Genomic DNA, 21,198 nt, shown 5'->3' on the forward strand with positions numbered 1-21,198 from the left:
CAGTTGTTTTCTGACAAATCTCTTTCTGTCTCTCTCTCCCTCTTCAATGGACAGCTTTGCATAAACCCAGATGCCTCCCCTCCCTCTTGACGAGCGCATAGTGGTCATTCAGCGCCCTAAAAACTTAGCCCTGTGCGAGAGTTCCCCACAAACCATCCCGCAGCATTCCTCTCAAATATCAGCCTCTTCTAATGGACGAGTCGCCCACCCTACTCATGTCCACCCTTCACAGTCACATTTCTATTCACCAGCCTGTAAATCTCTGACTCTGGAATGCAAACGCAGATCTTCCCGTGTACAGAAATCCAAGAACGACCAGCCTGTTCTACCAGCGGGGGTGAGACACATCCCTAGCCACTGCCATAGCAATGGCACAGTAACACTCAGCCCACGGCTTCCCTCCCACACACATACTATTGATATCAGGGTGACTGTGGACAAAAGAGTACGAGGAGGAGGAATCAGCAACTCGTTAGGCCGCAGTGGTAGTGTAAGAGGTGGCAGAGGGAAATGTGTGTCTTCACAGTTGGATCAAGGAAAATGTGAGCGAAAAAGTGGAACTACAGAGAGGCCAGGTGGAGCAGAAAACAAGACACAGCGAGGTCGCCATAGTCAGCTGTCAACTTCCCCTGGAGGGGTCCTGCAGTTCATCCCCGCTCAGACACAGCAGTATAAGTTCAGGAGTGAAAAGGAGAAGGAGAACGATCGGTTTCCTCAAAGAAGTGACCAACAATTTCCTTCTCTAGGTCACAAGAAAAATTCCAAACTGGGAACTGTTCAACAAAGCCATAATAGTCATAGTCAACCCTACCACCAAAACTCCGTCCCTGTGCCCCATGCTGCCATCCTAAACTCCAACTATCCCACATCCCCTCCCTCCCAACCCACCAATGTCCCAATATTGTTTCAGCAACTCAGCCAGCCCCACCTATCCCGCTCCAAGGATCACCGTCCCCACATTCTTCATGGTCTGCCCCTCTCCCCATGCTCCTCCCATGCCGGAGGGTTTCCCAGCCCAGACCACACCTGCACAATTGACTGCACCCACCCATTCAGTTGCGGCTGCTGGAGGTTGGTAAGATGCAGAGGGTGTAAGGCAAACTCTGCTAACTGCCAAGGAGGGGGAGGAAGCTCTTCCACCTCATTTTCCTGTGCTCACAATGTTGGAGCAGTGAAGAAAGGAGGCAAAGACATGGGTCTAAGAAATCTGGGTGGGTGTCTCTCCACTGCCTCGACCTCCAACACCTCCTCTTCAAACAGCACTGTGTCGGACTGCCGAGCGAGCCTATTCAAACCTCTCCGCTGTGCCTCCTGCTCTGGTGAGGCCAGAAACTTTGAGAGTCCTGCTATCCTTCGCAAAAAACTGGTAGGGGGATGCCTGCCATGCACCCCTCTGTCCTCCTCAGCCCCTCTGCGGGCAATACAGAGCTGTGTCACAGGTTGCAACCCCAAAGCCTCTCAAACGGGTAGTTCCACCTGCAGTTACTGCAGCAGCGACCCCATAGTGGTCACGTTCAACCCTCGTCGAGGAAAACCCCTGGGAAGAGGTGTCGGTGCGGCTCATCAGATGGGTATGTTCCAAGCCGATGATGATGACTACAGCGTGCGTACTATCTGGCCTGAAGAACTGGCCAAGAAGATGACCCATTCTAAAGCCCAAAAGAATCAATGTGCTGGAATGGGAGAAGGAGCAGCGACGACCTGTGCAAGTCAGGCCCAAAATGGCAGTAATGGAACGGGCCTTGTCCTCTTGGACTGTCAAAACCTCCAAGAATATGGGCAGTCTCAGCACACAGACCACGCTGGCCGTCGGCGGCTTCAGCAGGGAAGAATGGCTGCCCTTGATTTTATGGGCCGCAGGTCAGGATCTGGCTATGACGAAGGCTGGAACTCACTGCAGAGACTTTTGAATAAAGCAGAAGATGGTGGAATGGACAATGGTCTGGAGCAAGAGGGAGATGCAGCATATCCTCGTTCCCCTTCTCCCCGCTCTGTCTCCCCGCCTTCTCCTGTGTCCTTTTCGCCTCCAACGTCTGTCCCGAACACACTCATCAAACCACAACCCTGGCAGAGAGACAGGGAGGGAGGACACTCTCTGCCAACAGCTCAGTCCCTTCACCTAGCCCTGAACTCCCTGAACAGAGACCAAGATGAGGAGAACAGCAGAAGTAAGAATCTCATACAATTCACGTGTGCAAGTGGTAAAAAGAAAAAAAACACAGGGAAAAAAAAATCTGCAGACTTTGAAATCCTAAAGCTGGATCAGATTGGGTTGAATGCTGTTTAGCAATTTTTATTGCATCAAAGAATCACTGTTAGTTTCAACTTTATCCTGAGCCAATGGTACACACTTTAGCGCTCATTTCGGTCTCAACAAGTAGTTTCAGTTTTAGCTGAAGGCTACAAAATAAGCAAAAGTCTTCATTGCTACAGGTTTTATAGCAAACAAATATTGCTCATTAGCATACAGACTAATATGCTAGGCCAGATTCTGTCCCCTATATACCTTTTCCAGTATCCTTCTTGTTTTTTCATGTTCTGTATCTACACTTTCTCTCTGTCTTGTCTTCTTTCAGTGCACCTTTCTCTGCCACTCTCTTCGTCTTTGCCAGCATGTCTGTCCGATGAGAGTCTGATGACTCCTGACGCAGAGAACGCTGTGGTCAGTGCCATCCTGCCCTTCCTGTTTCTGGGGAACGAGAGAGACGCTCAAGACCTGGACCTGCTGGTGCGCCTCAACATCGGCTACGTGGTGAACGTGACCACACACCTTCCCCTCTACCACGTCAACTCGGGACTGCGCTACAAAAGGCTGCCAGCCACTGACAACAGCAAGCAGAACCTTCGACAGTACTTTGAGGAGGTTTTTGAATTCATTGGTGAGAGTCCCATCTGCTGATATTTTCTTATACATGGACAGTTACAAGAGACCTACTGTGAATTCACATATGTGGGTATATAGTTGGCCGAGTATTTATTATTGAAGACGAAATTTACTTACTCTCCACACCTAAAACATTGATGATATGTTTCCCTGTTTTTCATGTGCCAAAAACATCCATTTTTAAAGACACACTCTCTATATTGTTGCAAGTTCCTTCAGGTGGCGGAGTAGAAAGAACTCTGTGTTTCTTTTGGAATCAGGATGATCTTTATTGACTGTTGCTAAGTTTGTGTCAGGGGATATTTGTCATAAAGTTGAGCATTTCTAAACTTTATGACAAATATCATAAACAGAGTCTGTCACGCACAGTGGGCGAAGCCAGGTCTCATTCATAAATAACAGTAGCTGTCACTGTCCTAGATTTGTTTTAGTCCATATATGTCAATGCACTGTTAGTTACACATTACAGTAATGTGATTGTTTTTCAGTAATGATTTGGGATTATAAATTGAAATTCAGTAATTGCAATACAGTAAATTAAGTCCCACTGTGTCACTTTGACATTTTGAGTGTCTGCTTGTTTACTGTTGTGTCTCGAGCTTAATGAAGAGTTGATATGAATCTTCTGTGCACTTGGTGAAGAGAGCAGTCCAGGAAATGTTGGCACAGCAGCAGGAAGGGTGTGGAGGAGGCTCGCCTCTACCAAAAGAGGAGAAATGCGTCATCCCGTAACTCCAGATTGTGTTTTGATATTTGTGGCTTCTTGCTGGAAATTTTTTGACATAAGGTTTTGTGTCTACATTCAGGAATCAGCTAGTTTGTGTTAACATATGATACCTTGTTCAAAGGCCTTTACAAAATGTATGTTATTTGTCAGTTCTAATGACTGGGATGCTGTTTTATATTCAGAGCTGCTCACAGCTCGCCAGCCTGCAACATTTTTCACCGCCTGAATACACCCATCGCTCATCTGTTCTGTTATTCTCTTCCACAGAGGAGGCATATCAGAGTGGACAGGGAGTGTTGGTGCACTGCCAGGCCGGCGTCTCTCGTTCTGCAACCATTGTCATCGCCTACCTTATGAAGCACACCCTCATGACAATGACAGATGCCTACAAATACGTGCGGAGCCGTCGCCCTGTGGTGTCCCCGAATCTGAACTTCATGGGCCAGCTGTTGGAGTTTGAGAGGGACCTCAACTCTGGGGTGACCCCTCGCATACTGATGCCTAAACTGAGCGGTGTGGAGACGCAGGTGTGAGACGAGGATAAGGGTTAGGAGCACATGGGGATGCCACTGAAGAGAGATTATGGTGGCATGAGAGAAAGAGAGTGGCACAATGGAGAGAATGGTACAACTGGAAAATGTTGGCTCGTGTGCACTTTTAAAGTGGTGAAACATAAGACTGGATGCTTGTTTTGTTAAAGTCGTAACTCTTCATCATTCAGTATACTGTTTATGTGCCAATATCTTGTATAGATCCAACATCACTCTCAGATATCTGTTTTTCTCTGATGGCTCTTCCTTTGTGTTCCCATCACTTACATTCCCAAAGAGAAACAGTTGCCATCAAGAACAAATGCATGCAGGATGTGTACACATACAAGGAAAGCTGCTAATGACTAACTTCAGCCACTCAGATATCTCCATCACATGTAGCAACACACGGGCCATTATTATGCACTATATTCCCTGTGCATTTCCTTCATTTGTCATAGGGAGGACAATTTGTTACGCAGACCTCAGTCACTGTTTTTTGCTGAATATCATCATGTCTATTGGTGAATTTCCTGTTTGAAAACTGTGCAATTGAGTAGCATGGACCTAGTAGGGATGTGAGCAGCATTTACCTGGGAAACGTATAGCAAAAGAGACAAACAGCTCATTGGAATGCCTTTGTTTATTTCAGTGAAAGAGCCTGTGTATAAGCAGAGAAAAAGTGTCACAAGTCAGAAATAAGGCTGTGTACTCTCATGAGTGAGTATTTCACAGGTTAATACACTGATACAAGCTCAACTAAGACATATTAAGAGCCGAATCTGTCTTCTTCTTTTTTTTACAGTGTATTTCAACATCGGTGTGTGTCAGCAGGTATTGTCCTGCTATTATAATGTGCTTTAAGACAACAGACCTTCTCCAACTGTGCACTATTTCTTCCGAGGTTAATCATTCAAAAGATTTATTGTTTTCATTCATTTGTTTATGCATGAAAACAGAGCCTGTTATGTTGCACAGAGAGATATTGCTTCAAATTTCAATACAGCACATGGTAGTTCGGTTTTTTGGAAGAAAATAGCAAATCTACTCATCTTCTTTATATATTATTTGAATTCCTTTGTGAAACAACAGTTCAAGGTGTTTGGTTAAGTTTAGAATAAGATCAGCTGTTCTTTTGCCTTATCGTTCCACTCAAGTTATTAATTGTCTCCCTCTTGACTATGCATTATATATTTTTCATTTGTGTGAAGGCTTTAGTTTAATTACAGAAGTTTTCTCGATTCACTGTGAACTTGTATTGTTAAGGTTTAAGATATCTTCCTTAAACATTAAATAAGAGTTATAAGCCCTGAAAAATTGGACTTTTATGATTCTGACAAATAATTACAATTATAATAAATGTGTACAAAGCCTACTCACATTAACTTCTGTACTCCTCTGATCTGGGCTGACAATGATATAATACAATCTGCAGTATGTCCCCCTTTGACTTGCAGGAGGTTGAAAGTACCACAGCTTCCTTATATTATCATTCTTTTTAAAGAAAAGAAGAGTTTTCTAATCTGTTTGCTAAGGATGGAAGTCATTTTGCACATTTTCTGCCACAAACATTTTGTGATGGCATGCTGTTCATATATGAACTGATGTGAACATTTGCAAATGAAAATAATTTTGTCGAGCATTACTTTAAAATTTAGTCTTATATAACCTAGGTGTGAAGACAGATTTGTGATTGACCTTGTTCTCCAGTTCCTGTAAAAACACTTGAAGTAAATGTCTGTGCAGACCGGGACATGCACTCTGAAAGTCCAGGGCCGTCTCTCCAGCTGGAAGACAGCTATTATTGATTCAATTTTGTTTATATAGATTCAAAAGTGTGACCATACAGACTCTAACAAATCCAAACTAGAGTGTTACAGAATATAAATGTCACTCCTGAATTAAGAGTTTCGCAAACTTTAGTTTTTTTTTATTATTGTAATATTGTAACTTACAATGAAGTACGAGGGCCATTTTGAAGGATAAAAATCATCAGATTTTGAGAATACTTTCATTATATTATGAGAATAAAGTTGTAATTCAATGAGAAAATTTCATTATATTATGAGGACAAAGAAAAGAAATAAGCAGCAAGGAGAACTCGTACTTGCCAGAGTTCCACTCCTTCTGCAATCTAAGTCTTGATGGGCAGTCTCATTAATTCTAGAGAAAACGTCTTTGAACAACACCCAGATGTAACCAACGATATCAACTCAACCGCTTTCAAACATTTCCTCCTCAACTAAAGAGGCAGTTTCCTCCAAGTCCTGTGTTGTTTCTTTCTTCACATTAGACACAGTTTCTCACACAATCTTTTCAAAGTCCTAATATTTATCAAATGTGGTGCTGATCAAAGCACCACATTGATTCAAAGATTAAATATTTTCTCATTCGTAAAACATATACTGAAGTATAACTTAACAAGATGCTCCACATTCCTCATTTTAAAGCAGGCAACAGGCTTATCTTCTGATATTCCTCCTCTAAAATGACACAGAGCTTAACATTGGGAATTTATTCTCACAATAGTACAATTTTTATTCTCATAATATTATAACCTATTCTCATAAGGTTATGATTATATTCTTGATGCATTAAAACTTTATTCTCAAGGTTTTCTTCCCCTTTAATTGTGTTGACCCAGTTGCCCTTCTCCCATATATTTCTCTAAAACCAAAATGCCTTCAGTTTAGCCTTTTGTAATTTGGTCCTTTGGTGTAATACGACTTTGTGAAATGATGCTGACTTTTGCTTGTTGGATTTATTTTCTGGCGAAGTGACTTTGATATAGGCCATATATTTTTCTACAGTCAAACATCCTCATCATGTTGGGTATATACGCTCATATATATCTGTGTGTTTGCCATTTTTTACATGAACCTTTCTTTTATATTTAAACAGAACAACATCGTCCTCCTCCGCACTGACAGTGTGGATCCTCTGCTGTGTTTTTGAGTTGCAGTATTGCACTTGTTGTCAGACCTCAGTAAAGATGACTCAACCAACCATATTCCTGTTTTTACCTCTCGCCTGCATTACAGCTGGAGAGACATTAAACCAAACAAGCCGTTCACATGTCCGGTCTCTCCAGCTCAGCTCACAGTGGGTGTAGTGTTGAAACCTTTGAAGAGGGCCTGTTGCCTTTACTCCTTGATTTTTTTTATATGGACTTTATATGCAAAATGGCTGTGGAGGCAGTTTCTTGACTTCCACACTGTATGGACTTCCTGTGCAGCCGAGTCGATGCTGACCTCAGATATTTGTACTCGAGAGACACGTCGAAGGAATGACGAACGTTTTCTCTTTCATTTACATGAACTGAAAGGGTCAGTGTCTCTGTGAGTGTCGGTGTGTGTTCAAATCTTTTGTTGGTGTTGAAAAGAGGAACGTCGTTACTGTGTGTATGATAGCGTTTTGAGAACAGTGTATATCCATGCCTATTGCTTATTTGTGGGAACTGATTTATTCCTGTTTGTATTATATTGTCCATTATAAACATTGTGTTATTTCCTGCACCAAATACTGAATTTCATAGGGACGATGGTTTAAGAAAAAAAGCAGACCACCTCCTCTCTGCTAATGGGGGTAAGAACTCTTCTGGTATGACTATCATAGTAATACTGTGCTGCCCCCCCCCCCCATCCAGGGACTCATGTTATCTAACCTCTTCTGTCGCCCGCTCCCTTTTCATAATGGATTGTTGAGCAGAGTAATATTTTCATATTGTAGTAACTGGTTCTTGTATCTAGACAAATGTTTCCAACTTCACGTACTGACTATAATCTTCATAACTCTTTGAGGTGCACTGTGACTAATACAATGCTGCTATATCACAAGGACTTTTATTTTGTATATTGCATTTTTCACGGATGCAAAGTGGTGAGTCGTCACTAAAGGTGACAGATGCAAAGTGGTCTTGAATACAGAATCCCTGCGTACGTTGCTCCAGCTCCACCCAGGCTTCGATGTGCTGCCTCGATGCGGTGTATAAATCTCAGTGACTGTGTGTAACTGTGGGTGTGTAGCAGTTCCTGTTGGTCTTCCTTACGAGCATGATAGCAGGTGCAGAAAGTAAAATGTAGCAGTAAAATGATTTGAAACCCCATCTCACTGGTCACTGTGTTTAAATAAAACTGTGGTATTGCTTTTTGTTAATTTTGACAGTTTGGTCGAAGTGTTTTATTTCTGCCCTTAGTCGTGGTAAAATGTCTGAGCATTGGAATATTTGACATCGATCTGGATACTATCAAGTTAATCAAAACTGCTTCGAATAAAATTTTTACAACATGCATTTGTATCACATGTCACTACATATAATCAGAGTGCATGTGTTCATGACATCTGAACTATTTTTCATTTAGTATTTGAGTTAAATCAAATGCATCAGTAAGACAAACCAAAAACACAGGATTTTAAAAACACAGGTTTAATAGTAAAACTTATAATGATTATTTTTTTGTGCCTTTTTTCAGTGACATGGTTCAAAAACCGACTGTTTTTTTTTTTGAAAAAAACAGTCGGTCCACTACTGAAATAGCCTGACAACTATTGATATTTCTACAGACACATCTATATACACTGTATACAGTTGACCAAAAAGTATAAATCAATGTCACTTACTTGAAAAATAGTTGACTGACTGAACAACATTAATGATTATTGCAATATCATGATAAGGACAGAATTATAAACCCACATAAAGAGAAAGGTGAATTATTGTCCTTTTGTCTTTTAATTTGCATGGAGTCAAACCACTTACATTCTGTTCTGTTTAATTTGCTTATAAATAAATAGAATGGGGCTTGTATATTTTAGATCTCAGAACTAAAGATCTCAAACACAGACACATGTCCAATATAACACTTCTATTAATCATCTTGTTTCACTAAATGACACACACAAAATAAACTGATCAGAGAATCCAGGGCTTCCTCAATCAGGTTTGTGTTTTAGAACTTAACTGGTTCAGAAGATTTGGACGGCAGCAGCAGCAGCAGCAGCAGCAGCAGCAGCAGCAGCAGCAGCATCGATTACATAGTGACAAGGATGTAGACGACAAGAAAAGTGATGTGTGTAAACATTGATCACCAGTTCACATGTGACTATTCTTCGTTGGCATGACGTCAAACGTGTGTCCAGAACAGAACAGTTGTGCAACACACAGACGCACTACTGGCTGCATGAGGAGGCTGGATAAGAACAGCTTTCTCTTGAAGTACTCTGTAGACGTGTGGACGCTGTTCAGTTCACACGTGTTCTTTCTCTTCCATTTCTGACATGTCCGATTATTAGCAGCAGCTCTGATTACTAAGCTGCTTCCTGTGTTGACTGATGATTTCCCATGACGGGATTTCATTGCTGTGTTGTCATCTCTTCTGTTGTTTATAGCTGAATATGATAATGTTACCTTAATAGCATTGATGGCTGGATTGTGAATTTGTTCTCCATGTTCATTTCTAGAAAACACATTGGAACTGGCTCTCTTAAAAATAATATTAAAAAAACTGAGATATAATATCTGTTGTTTCCATTTGTGATTCCTTTTCCATGACAGGCCGACGCTCACACAGCCCACTGGTCACCGGCTCCCTCTGAATGAAATCACAAGTGTGTGTTTGGAAAGTATTGAGCAGAGTCTTCACCGTCAATACAAACACCATACCAATTGCGATTGACGATTCAGACTATCACCCCACCCAGATCTGCTTCGCTCATCGTTACATAAGAGCTGGTTTGGAATTCACATCTGTGTGTTGGGAGCACCCGGGGGCCGATCGATCAGAGAGAGGTTAAAACAAACTCAGTATGTGCCTGGTAACAACTGGGAATAATCAGCGTGAGTGAGGTGGGGCAGTTCTGTCCCGACTGTGGCGACCAGGTTTGTATTCCACGATGACTCCTCATGGGCTTACCTGAAAACCAGAGCTTTTTGCTTGGGTCCTTCACCAACGCCCTTCACAAAGTTTCAACAAACCGGAGGAAATCAGAACCTCCTTGACGCAGCCAATATTTTATACATATTTATATAGAGGGCTAACGACAAAGGGAATTTTGATACACCTAAGTAAAACACTATGATCATTAATGTTTCTATGTAACATCTGCTGTCACTCCCCATACAGTATCTGGTGTAGATCATTGTTACACTGAATTGGACTTGTGAATGAAAAATTAATCAACTCATTGATTAATCATGATGCAGGCATCAGTTATTGCAGCATGATTGCCTGTAACACCAAAGGTCAAAGGCTTATTATTGTGAATGTATTATTTTAATTAAACTTTAATAGCAACTCTATTGAAAAAGCCTGAGATCTTCAGATATTAGTCACAAACATGACAGCTGCTGCTGAGCTGGAAACCCACCCAGTGTTTCAGTGTCTATTCCCCATCGAGTCCCATCATGGAATCAATGGCTCAAATGGTTTTGAAATCAAACTCTTTTACCAACATTGTTTCGATATTTATCGACTTCAAGCTTGAGGCGGTGAATTGCATCAACTGCTGCAGTGACAGTTTTAAATGAAACTGCAGTTTGCTTGTGAGGCCAATGATTATCTGACAGACTGGTGCAAGACGCGTAGGTAACAAGTCGGGTCTCATTGTGACTTTTATCCATTTTTGGAGAAAATCCAACTGTCTAGAGACTAAACTGCCAGATTTTATTAGATGTGAATCTGTGTTTGTGTCTGAAGCTAAAAAAGTAGAAGCAATCAGCAGAGAGGACTGAGCTGTTTCTCCAGGAGGCCCCACTGTGCCACAGTGTTAATTAGGTCCAGCGTACTTAAGGACTACTCATTTAGTTCTGAGAGTTAAGTAATTGTAGTATTTATAGTTTAATACATAATTTGACACACAACGGAGTTAATAATTGAAATTCAATCTGTGTTCATTGCTGGCTATATTTAAGTATTTATTTTGGAAGGACCTTTAAAGTGAACTAATCTGATGTACTTATTCTAAATAATTGTCCAATTAAATTTTCTTGTGCAATGCCTTGCACTCTTAACTCATTATTTCAGTGTATTAACAAATGACTCGCCGGCTGCACCCAGACTCGCCGGCTGCACCCAGACTAATTACCAACAGAGTATGACCTGCAGAGATGAAAGAGGATCTCCCAGGGACCATCTGGTGAGAGTTTCCCACTCGGCCTTTGCAGTCATGTACTGGTTTGTACCTGCTGTCACTGTTTTTCGGCGTCTGTTCCATAACATAGTCAAAAAAAATAAAGAAACAGTCCAAGAGGATAAAAACTTTCTTCGTTCGTTCTTAAAATGCAATTTTGCTGCCAAGTCCCTGCTGGATTAAGATGTGGGCTCACACTTCAGATTTGTCAAACCAGTTTGGATTTTGCTCAGCAGAAAAAGACATGACACAAACTTCTCCTGAATACCAGTGTCATGCCCACAATTCAAAGTCAAACGTGTGAATAATGTTTATGGATAGATACTCCCCTATCAGGCTCCTTAGGTCGGCTGGTCAGTACTGGCTCCTCTGCTATATACAGCCTTCAATAGACTATTGCATTAGCTGATTGTTACTTCTTTTAAATCTTAAAATTTACCTTTACTGATGGGCTTTTTTATACTGATGGATTTTTCTTCTGTTGTGAGAGTTTTAAAATCTTTTTATCTTGTTAAATGTACATGCATATCCATATATGTTTGTTATCACTTATGCATGTTTTTATTGCAGGCGGTTCATTATTTCCCCTCTTCTTATCTTATAGACCTTTTAGTGTTGCATGTTTTTTATTAATATCATTAACTGAAAGACTTTTTTCATTGGCTATTTATGTATTTGTCAGCAACTATAACCTCAATGAAGGGTCCTCCACTGATGAAGTAAAAGAGGTCAAAGCTTTTAAACACATTTCTTATCATCTACAGTGATTTGTCTTCAGTAGTTTCAAAAACGTGACACAAATCCTTTTTAAGAGTATATTGTGAAATATTTTCTTAGCTTTTTACACACATGTGATCATACAAATGCCAGTTCCAACTTGTCCTAAATCCGTTAGTGTAAAAGTTTATTCTTTGTTCATTTGTTTCAATTTCAATTTGAATCACTTGGGATTAATAGCTTCTGTTAACTGCCTCTTTTTTTTTCTATGATGTTTTTGTATACCAAGTTATAATTTGCATTTTTGAGGATTTTATGAATATCTACCCGAAAAAAAGCTGGGTGTTCAGAGAACCTCTGACTGATTCATTTATGAGGACACTGGTTATGAGTTATCTTTACACATCACTAAGATGCGACTTAACCTGCCAGCATCATCCAGCAGATGGAGTCCTTCAGCTGCAGCCCCCAGTCGTCCTCACAGGGTTTAGCTGCAGGTCCTGACAGAAAAGGCAATGGGATTTCAGTTTGTAAATTAACATATATGAAGTTGGAATTTGGCAAGAGGAAGATCAGATTATCGTCCTTATTAGTATTATCAAGACAATATTACAAAGTCATACAAAATGTTGCTAACTATAGAAGAGCTGACAATTCTCAGCAATTTCTATGTAAAGTCACAAGGTCAAAATAAGTTTCAAGATGCATTTTGACGAAATAAATATCGGTGTCACTTTAACTTGTGTTGAAAATATTTGACAGGGAACAGATGATGTATTAAGTATTTCACCCCTTGTATATTTAAACAAACATTAGAAATATGTGCTCAACACAGCAAATAACCAACTAGGGACAGTCCAGTTAAATAAAGAGACAAGATACATAAATATAATTAAAAAAATATTGTGAGAAATAAATGCAATAAAAATAATCAATAAGAAGATTGCAACAAAGGCCATGACTCCTTTACCAAGGACTTTATTAACACATGATATTATGCAGGAAGACTGCATTATAACTAACCTTAACTTCAACAATAGTGTTACATGAGGGGTTAAGAATAGTACACTTAAAAGCTTTTAGCTTGCTATTGAAGCTGGATGCAGCTTGCACCACCTCACACGCCTTTCCAGTTTGATCTCCTGCAAAAGTATGTCTGTATATAAATCTATAAGATCTTTTGGGATAAAAGTTTCTCTCCATGAAAGTCAAAGATATTAGTTGTGTGGAAAATCATGATAATTAAGGTCTATTTCTTAATTTCTACCGACAATGTGAAGGTCCTTCTCTGAGCAACAAACTTCTGTACAACTTGTTAATGATTTAACTAACTATTAAATATATATATGTATTTATGTCTCGTATATCAGTTTGTAATGACTCACTGTGACGTAGATTTGAATTGCACTGTGTGTCATGAGGATTTCACACAATGTAACATCTACTGAGCAACAGCGCCCTCTACAGCCACATGTGGTGATTCATTCTGCCTTTGTGTACAACTGGGTCATGTAAATAGAAATGTAAGTGTGTCATGTGAATAAGAAAACAAATCCTATCTATCTGTTGACTAGAGTCCAACTCCCTGAACTTAAATACAACTGAATGCTGTATATTACCCATGATCCTCTGCTTTCTGAACCAGTAGGGCTGCTGCTGTGACAAATACAATACACTCTGTTCAGAATGTATGATACTTTTAGTTACTTAATATTGGATATATTTTGTTTAAGTCACTCTCAATCTTTCTAACTGATTCACAATTCTGCATTAATCATGAGCTTGCTGTGTCTGATCCTGGTTATTTATGCTGGGAGTATCAGTCAGTTCCACACTTCCCACAGGACCCACTCAACAACGTCACATAGAGCGAGAACAGGCGTTCAAGGAATGCAATCTGCACCGTTCTCCATATTCCAAGCTGGTGAACATCAATCTAATACTGACGCTGCTCTTTTCAGTTTAAAAAGTAGAATAGCGTGAATGAAAATGAGGTCCAACTGATGTTTGCTTCCTAAAGTAAAAGCTCAGTAATGATGGATTTGGCCTTTATTAAATCCCTGCAATTTAAGATCTGAAAATAATACATCAGATCTATTTGAACCTGAAGTAAGTAACTATAAGTTATGATGCATTTTTTCCTACATGTGTTTCATTTAAGAAAGTCTTATTATCGAGTGTAACCAATAATCACAGCCCCATCTTCTGGCCGTGTTTGGGAAAAGCAACAGTCTTGATTATTGCGTACTAAACGGTCATATAGTAAATTAGGAAATAATAATTTGTATATTTACTGATGAATATAAATGGATAGTGTTATGTCTCATTCTTGCAAATAACAGAATGTGAGAAACTTTGATTTCTTCGCAAACGGGATTTGATCTTTTGCTGATTATATCTCTTGCTTCAGCATTTTCACTTTTTTTTCACTATTCCAGGATTAGACCTAGTACAGTGCAGTTGCACTCGTTGATAAGGAATATATGCTGTGCTCACACAGAATACTTTCTAATTGATTTTGTCTATATTTTACAGAAGTGACAGTTCTGTAAAAATGTCGGTTGGAATCTGTATTTAATGGTGACTGTCCAAATAAATTAATCCTTTATTGATCCCGGTGGGGTAAAATCAGGTATTATAGCAGCACTAGTTCAGAATAAATACAGGTAAAGAGAATAGAAAAATAATTGTTGAAAATAAAAATAAGGGGAAAAAATGATATAAGAAGAATTACAAAAACGCATTGATACAGAAGGTTACAGCAGTGTTAAAACATTAAGTTTTGTACTTAACCAGAACATATCAAATATATGATTTATTTTTAATCGTCTTAATAATTAATAATCGTTACACCCAGTTACTGTAACAAGGTCAAATGAGAAAACATACGAGTTACATTGACACAAATGTACTGTAATACTGGGTATTATACTTTATTTTGTAACTTGTCGAAAAACATTATTTAGAAATAATAATCAAATGTGTATATTAACCAGAATAATAACTTTTTATCGCCATCTTGTTGTGATGACACTCTTCTCAATTTGAAGTTGATCTTATGAAAGCCCTCGTACAAGAATATCAAAGTAAAAATGTGGAATATGGCCAAAATGGCCACTAAATGCAAAATAGCAGGCTTCCTGTTGCGTTTTTCCAATTGAACCTAGAAACTTTTTTGTTTGACTGGTCATGATACACCTGTGTATCGATTTTTGTGAAGATCGGTCATGTGAACACGTTCCGGGGGTCTCGGCGGGCACCACTGAGTTATTTTGCTACGCTTTTTGAAAATTCGTCCAGAATACGAAAATGTTCACCACTTTCTAACTTTCTGCCAATTTTGGCAGGAATTTGAGCATGTAAAACCCTCAAAAAGCCAATTCATTTGCCTGAATAATAATAATAATGATAATAATAATCATTACAATTTCAATAGGGCCTCCCACTCTCAGTGCTCGGGCCCTAATAAAACAGTACATACATATATTATGTCAAAACAATGATGTTTAAAGGAGACATAGAGGAGATAAAAGGTAGAAACAGTTTCTTTTTGTTGTTAAAATGAAAACGGTGTTTTAAATCTCATTGTAAATCGTGCAATAACGTTTTTACGATCTATTTAACACTATGATTACAAATGTTGTATTCAAGCTTATTCCCCCGGGAGCCAGATACTTTTTACGGTAAGCACGAAGGACAATTTAGTAGGAAAGCGAAGCTGCCTCCTCGCCACCAGAGATGGTAAAACTACAAGATTAGTCACCGCTGTAAAAGGGACACGAGAAATAGCAGCGCAGCGCCGAGAACTCACTAGCTTAGCAAAACTTGCGTCGGGCATTTCTCGTGACTCCCGTTCCTTGTTGACGGTTTGACTTTATCTACTAGTTCAGCACGATGGCGGAGCATGCATGTGGTTTAATTCTAATCCTTATATTTATTTATGAACAGGTAAACACACACAAACAGCTGCTGTTGTTGTCGTCGTGTCGGTGCAGCTCTTCCCACCACAGAGTGTCTGATCACTACAGTCACATATTCCAAAGTATTCATATAATAAAAGGAATACAGTTATCTTGATCTGTAGCACATTTATATATTTATTCATATTCACATTTAACTACCAGCAGAAAAGTCTCAGTTTTGAGTTGTGATGCAAACCTCTAAACCAGACTGCAGCAGTCCCCATAGCAACAGAGGAGAGGGCGGGCAGCACTACAGCCACAGAGACGAATGATCAATCAGGAGATCCCAGCCCAAGCTTCATATCGTCTTCAGCCCTCAAACCAAATCCATAAATCACATAGACCACCCTGCTTTCTTTGTCACAAACCTGAGACACTCCATTTGGCCCTGATTTCCCTAACAGGAGATAATGGTACAACCCACCCCCATTTGTTAACCACCACCGAAGGCTTCCCCTCCCTCCATCTGGCAGCTACCACCCGCCACAGATGGGGGTGATCCTCTCCAACCACCACAAACCTAGTGCTCATTGTAGCAGAATCACAGTGCACTGGACTGTACAGAGAAGGGTACCATCCAGGCTGTTGTCTGGGAGGGGTGGGGTCCGGCTACACTGATACCACCAAACATTAGCTCACAGACTGACAAAAAAGGGGAGAGAAAAAAGAGAAAGAGAAGAGGGGGGAAGATTGCACCTGAAGAGGAATATAATACGGGTAAGCAGAAAAAGGGGGTGGATGGATGGAGAAGGGAAAAGACAACTGGGAAGGGTCCAGAATGATTCGAATAGATCTGCTCCTTCTATGCCTTTTTTTCTTTCCTGTTCACTTGATTCTCTTTTCATCTGTGGCAGTTTTTATTCCAGCTATGTGCAGATTTATTCATGATTTCATAAATGTCTGTGCGGCTGCAGCGCTTATTTCTCTCTGCATTTGATATCTCTGTGGTGATACTTGCTCGTGGATGGAGACTCTCTGGGCCACGGTGGATGAATCTGACCATTTGGCCCAGATCACATTGTTTTTTTTTTTTGGGGGGGGGGGGGGGGGGGGATCGGTTGTTGTGACCATACTGTACATAATGACATAATGTAGTGGCTGTGGCAATTCTATGACACAAAAGTGACTGATATTTATACTTGGTCATTGGCGACTGACTGGCTTCTTGCTTGTGAACATGTAAACGATTAATAAAATGCTGTGACTTTTGAGCTGTTAGCTTTCATCACAGAATAATAAATCTACATCCATGTGTTTGTCTTAGAACTCCAGGTTCACACATATAGTTCATTTTATCAGGCACCTATAGAAATATCTCTTAAAAAGCTAATCTGGTTATTACTGTTAATGGGTACATGAATACCAAAAAAAAACATTTAAAACAGATTTTAACCTAGATACATGCATTTTCCATCCATTTTTAGTTTCAGAAATGTGTTTCTATGGCAAAAAGAAGTAAATTAATTATCCCTGGGGAATATGAGGAATCATAGTCAGCTAACATGTAGTATAATTAAAATAATTGATAAAATTAGTTAATGAGTTTGTGTGTGGTTGAAATACATTGCTATTGCTGTGTTTGTGGCCAGGATGAAAGGAGACACCCCAGTGAATAGCAGCATGAGCGTCGGCCAAGCCAGGAAACTGGTGGAGCAACTGAAGATTGAGGCTAGTTTCTGCAGGATAAAGGTAAGACGAGTTCAACTCCTCCGATTCAGATGTGAGTCACGACACTGCAACCCTGGAAAACATACTGTACATGTGATACTGAAGTCAAAACAGGAAAACAGAAACACTAATGTATGCACACGTAATTCCATTTAACTATAATAACCTCAAAAGCTGTCTATGTGCAGATCCACCAAGGTCTGACAGCTCCCTTATGAGAGCACATTTAATTCACTAGATTCAGATTTTTATCTGGATCTGCACAATTTTCACACACTCTTTTTATTTTTCAAGAAAAAAATGTAAATTAAAAAAGTTCCAATTAAAAACATCCCATCTCACAATAGCAAAGATAGTTCAAAATAAATCCTGCATCTGCAACCTGTTCTGGATCCATACCTCATTTGAATGGAATCCTCTTTGTGTTTCCACACACATCCTCAAAATTGCATGGAAATCGGTTGAGTACTTTTTGTTATCCTGCTAAAATAACAAACGCAGATGAAAACATAACCTTTGCGGAGGTGACTACAAAATGCCAGATACCATTAGAGGAGAAAAACTAAAATTACATTGGAATTTGAAACCTAAATATTAAATTAAAAAAGACAGCGTTACCACTATCTAGAATCTAGATTCTAGACTAAAAGTCTCAAGAAGATATTTCAATCTTTTCTTTGAATTTATGAGAGGGGAAGAAATAAACAACTCTGGGCCAGACATCATATACAGTACATTGGATTGCAGATGTAGACGAGCACCAGTGACCTTCTCAGTGTGAGTCGGCACTTCCAACTGGAGTGTATCCAAACAGTACTGGTTTCTATCATGTTCCTAATGGCATCACAAACACCTTGCAGAGGCACCTTTCTTCATCAAAAAGAATATTACATCAGCAGAAAAGTAAAGCACAGGAGAAATCTTCTAATTCTGTGTTAAAGACAATTCTCAACTCTCGTCGCTACGTTTTACTTTTCTGATTTTAGCAGGGAAACATTTTAGGGCAAAAAAAACCTGAAGCTGCGTTCGGACACATGAAGTTTCCTTTAGTCAGAGGCAGAGAATAAAGACCTTCCTTCTATTAATTACAAGCCTTCTCTGAGTCCCCGACCACTCTTTTAAAAGTGAAATAAATCCGGAGGCTTACAAGTGTTCGGACATGTTAATCTTGTTGTTATTGGATTCAATGTTTATTTTTGTCCTTGTGTTGTGCTGAGTTCACTGCTGTATGGTGATGTGTGTGGCATTAATAGCAATATGTCCACGTACTCAAATTCACAGCTTTTGTAGAGAAGCGTTTGATCCAGTTGGATTTACAGTGAATCGTTGAGTTTTGATCTTTACCTTTGAACCCATTGAAGTCACTGAAACACTTAAATGTTCAGACTTAGACTTCCAACTCATGAGTTTGTTTGCGAGAGCTCTTAAATGGAGACAATGGAGAATTGTTACAGTGTACAGTATGTATTTATATATTGGGTCAACATCATATTGTTAGAAATATATTAATTTAATCAATTTGTCACTAGAATAGCAATCAGTAAAGTTCATACCTCCACCAAGCCCCAACTCTCCCCTTATGAAACAACATTTAAATGCACTAGTTGTAGATTTTTAATCAGATATACTCATAAATATCAGTCTCCTAAATATATCTGATATTTTTCATCAGGATCCATAAATTATTTATCTGAGAAACCAAGGAAAATATTGCAAAACGTCCTATCTCACAATGTTAAAATAAAAAATAACCCTCCACCAGGGGTTTTTGTAATATGTCCTGTAGTTGTTGGTGTTATCAAACCAACCAACCTACCAAAACACAGTGGTGAAACAAAGCATGCTTGGGGGAGGTAAAAATCTCTCTGATAATTCTTGATTCTCAATTCTCAATTGGATTTGTCGTCTACTGTCTTCATGTTCCCATACTGCTCTCAACCTGATCCCCCCCCCCCCCCCCTCCAGGTGTCAAAGGCCGCAGCCGATCTGATGGCGTACTGCGACGCACACGCCTGCGAGGACCCACTGATCACCCCTGTGCCCACCTCAGAGAACCCCTACAGGGAGAAGAAGTTCTTCTGTGCTCTGCTTTGAGACAAATCAGGGATTTTTGTGATTTAAAAAAAAAGTGCAACTGTACAGTATGTACAGTGTGTACACATACTTCCATTTGAAATAAGACATCGATGTACTATAGTAACCTTGCATAAAAGCTGCCGCTCCCGATGTACAGTACATTATCAACTACATGTCTTGAAGTGAATTATTTAACTAACATTAGAGTGAAAGAACACAAATAACAGAGATTTAACACATTGAATCAATAAAGAGAGTGTTACCTCTATTTACTAGAACTCAAAACAAGACCAGAAGTGTAAAGAACGGACATTTTACATGCAAACATCACCTGGTTGAAAACATGGACATCTCATGCTCAGTCACATGACAGGAAAGTGCCACACAGGACAACAGAGGCTCCGCACACACACTCATTCATATGGATTCTGCAGCTTTTGAAATATTTGTCTAAGGCGTTCAATTCCCACAATCAGTCTATTATGGGCAATGGTGGTGCTATGTGTCTCAGATGTTGCCCTGGTTGGTCAGGACTGACAGTTCTCCCCCATGTAAACGGTGGGTACAACTGGCAACTAAGAAAAGGATGTCCCGTTAATAACGGTTATTGTTTGGTGTGATCACAACCATTTTCTGTCAGAATGGAACTGTTGTTTTACACATAGAGCCCTGATACTGAATGTTCTTCCATCAATATTTAGATTGTCCTTCAGAGCTGCATCCCATCCCATGTTAATATATTTTGTATTCTCCCATCCTCTTTTTGGCAGTTACTTGTTATCTACCAAGGGCAACTATTTACAAGTGGTTGTTGTGATTATAATCAAATCATGTCATGGTTTTATTAAGATTTTAGCATTGTGCTCATTTCTATACTGTTGCTATGGTCTGAATGTGTGAGTGTGTGGGTGTGTGTGTGTGTGCGTGAATAGGTGCTACTGTAAAACCTAAAACAATTATTTGCATCTGATCCATGATTTCAATGTTTTATAGTTCCAACAGCAACCTGACCCACGTTTATATATAAATATATATATATATATATATAAAACATCACACATTCCAGGGGTTATGGTCATTTAATATACAATCTAAGCCATTGAAGCAGAATTAGCTATTGTGTAAGTCACATCAGCAATTAAAAAAAAGAGTCATACAGCAGTTATGTACTTGTCATCATTTGATCAGGTCTGAGAGAGAACAACTATAATGTCTCTGCACAATCATGTGAAATGAGGGCTAAAGAGAGTGAACTGAGATTTAACATTTTAATTAGGTTTCACTTTCTCCATCTATAGAACATGCCATGGTTTTGTTCTGTTCATTCAGATTCACACAAGAGGAAACTGCTCTTCTTCAATCTAGCACTGTAGCCATGATGAAACTTTATAGGGCAACCTGCTCTGGTCAAATGTATTTTTAAATGTCTTGCAAAGATCAAATTTGGAGCTTTGGTGAAAAAGTAACAATGGAACAATTGAAATAAATAAAACTTCCACTCATCGA

The 21,198-nt window shown here is 39.6% G+C and overlaps 1 protein-coding gene across 1 annotated transcript; it reads left to right on the plus strand.

The window, feature by feature from the left end:
• The first annotated feature begins 16,595 nt into the window (after positions 1 to 16,595).
• gng3 (guanine nucleotide binding protein (G protein), gamma 3) lies at positions 16,596 to 21,195 on the plus strand. The gene is made up of 3 exons (XM_062406133.1): positions 16,596 to 16,665; positions 17,538 to 17,637; positions 19,582 to 21,195. The coding sequence occupies exons 2-3, from the start codon at positions 17,539 to 17,541 to the stop codon at positions 19,708 to 19,710; spliced, it is 228 nt and encodes a 75-aa protein (XP_062262117.1). The 5' UTR covers positions 16,596 to 16,665; position 17,538; the 3' UTR covers positions 19,711 to 21,195.
• The last annotated feature ends 3 nt before the right edge of the window (positions 21,196 to 21,198 follow it).

This window comes from Platichthys flesus, chromosome 15 (genome assembly GCF_949316205.1).
Source record: "Platichthys flesus chromosome 15, fPlaFle2.1, whole genome shotgun sequence".
Lineage (NCBI taxonomy): Eukaryota > Metazoa > Chordata > Actinopteri > Pleuronectiformes > Pleuronectidae > Platichthys > Platichthys flesus.

What these genes read in the sequence shown, in the direction of transcription:
- gng3 (XM_062406133.1), top strand. Translation starts at nt 17,539, where the DNA reads ATGAAAGGAGACACCCCAGTGAATAGCAGCATGAGCGTCGGCCAAGCC. An exon ending in CTAGTTTCTGCAGGATAAAG is followed by an intron (nt 17,638 to 19,581) that starts GTAAGACGAGTT and finishes CCCCCCCTCCAG; the next exon opens with GTGTCAAAGGCCGCAGCCGA.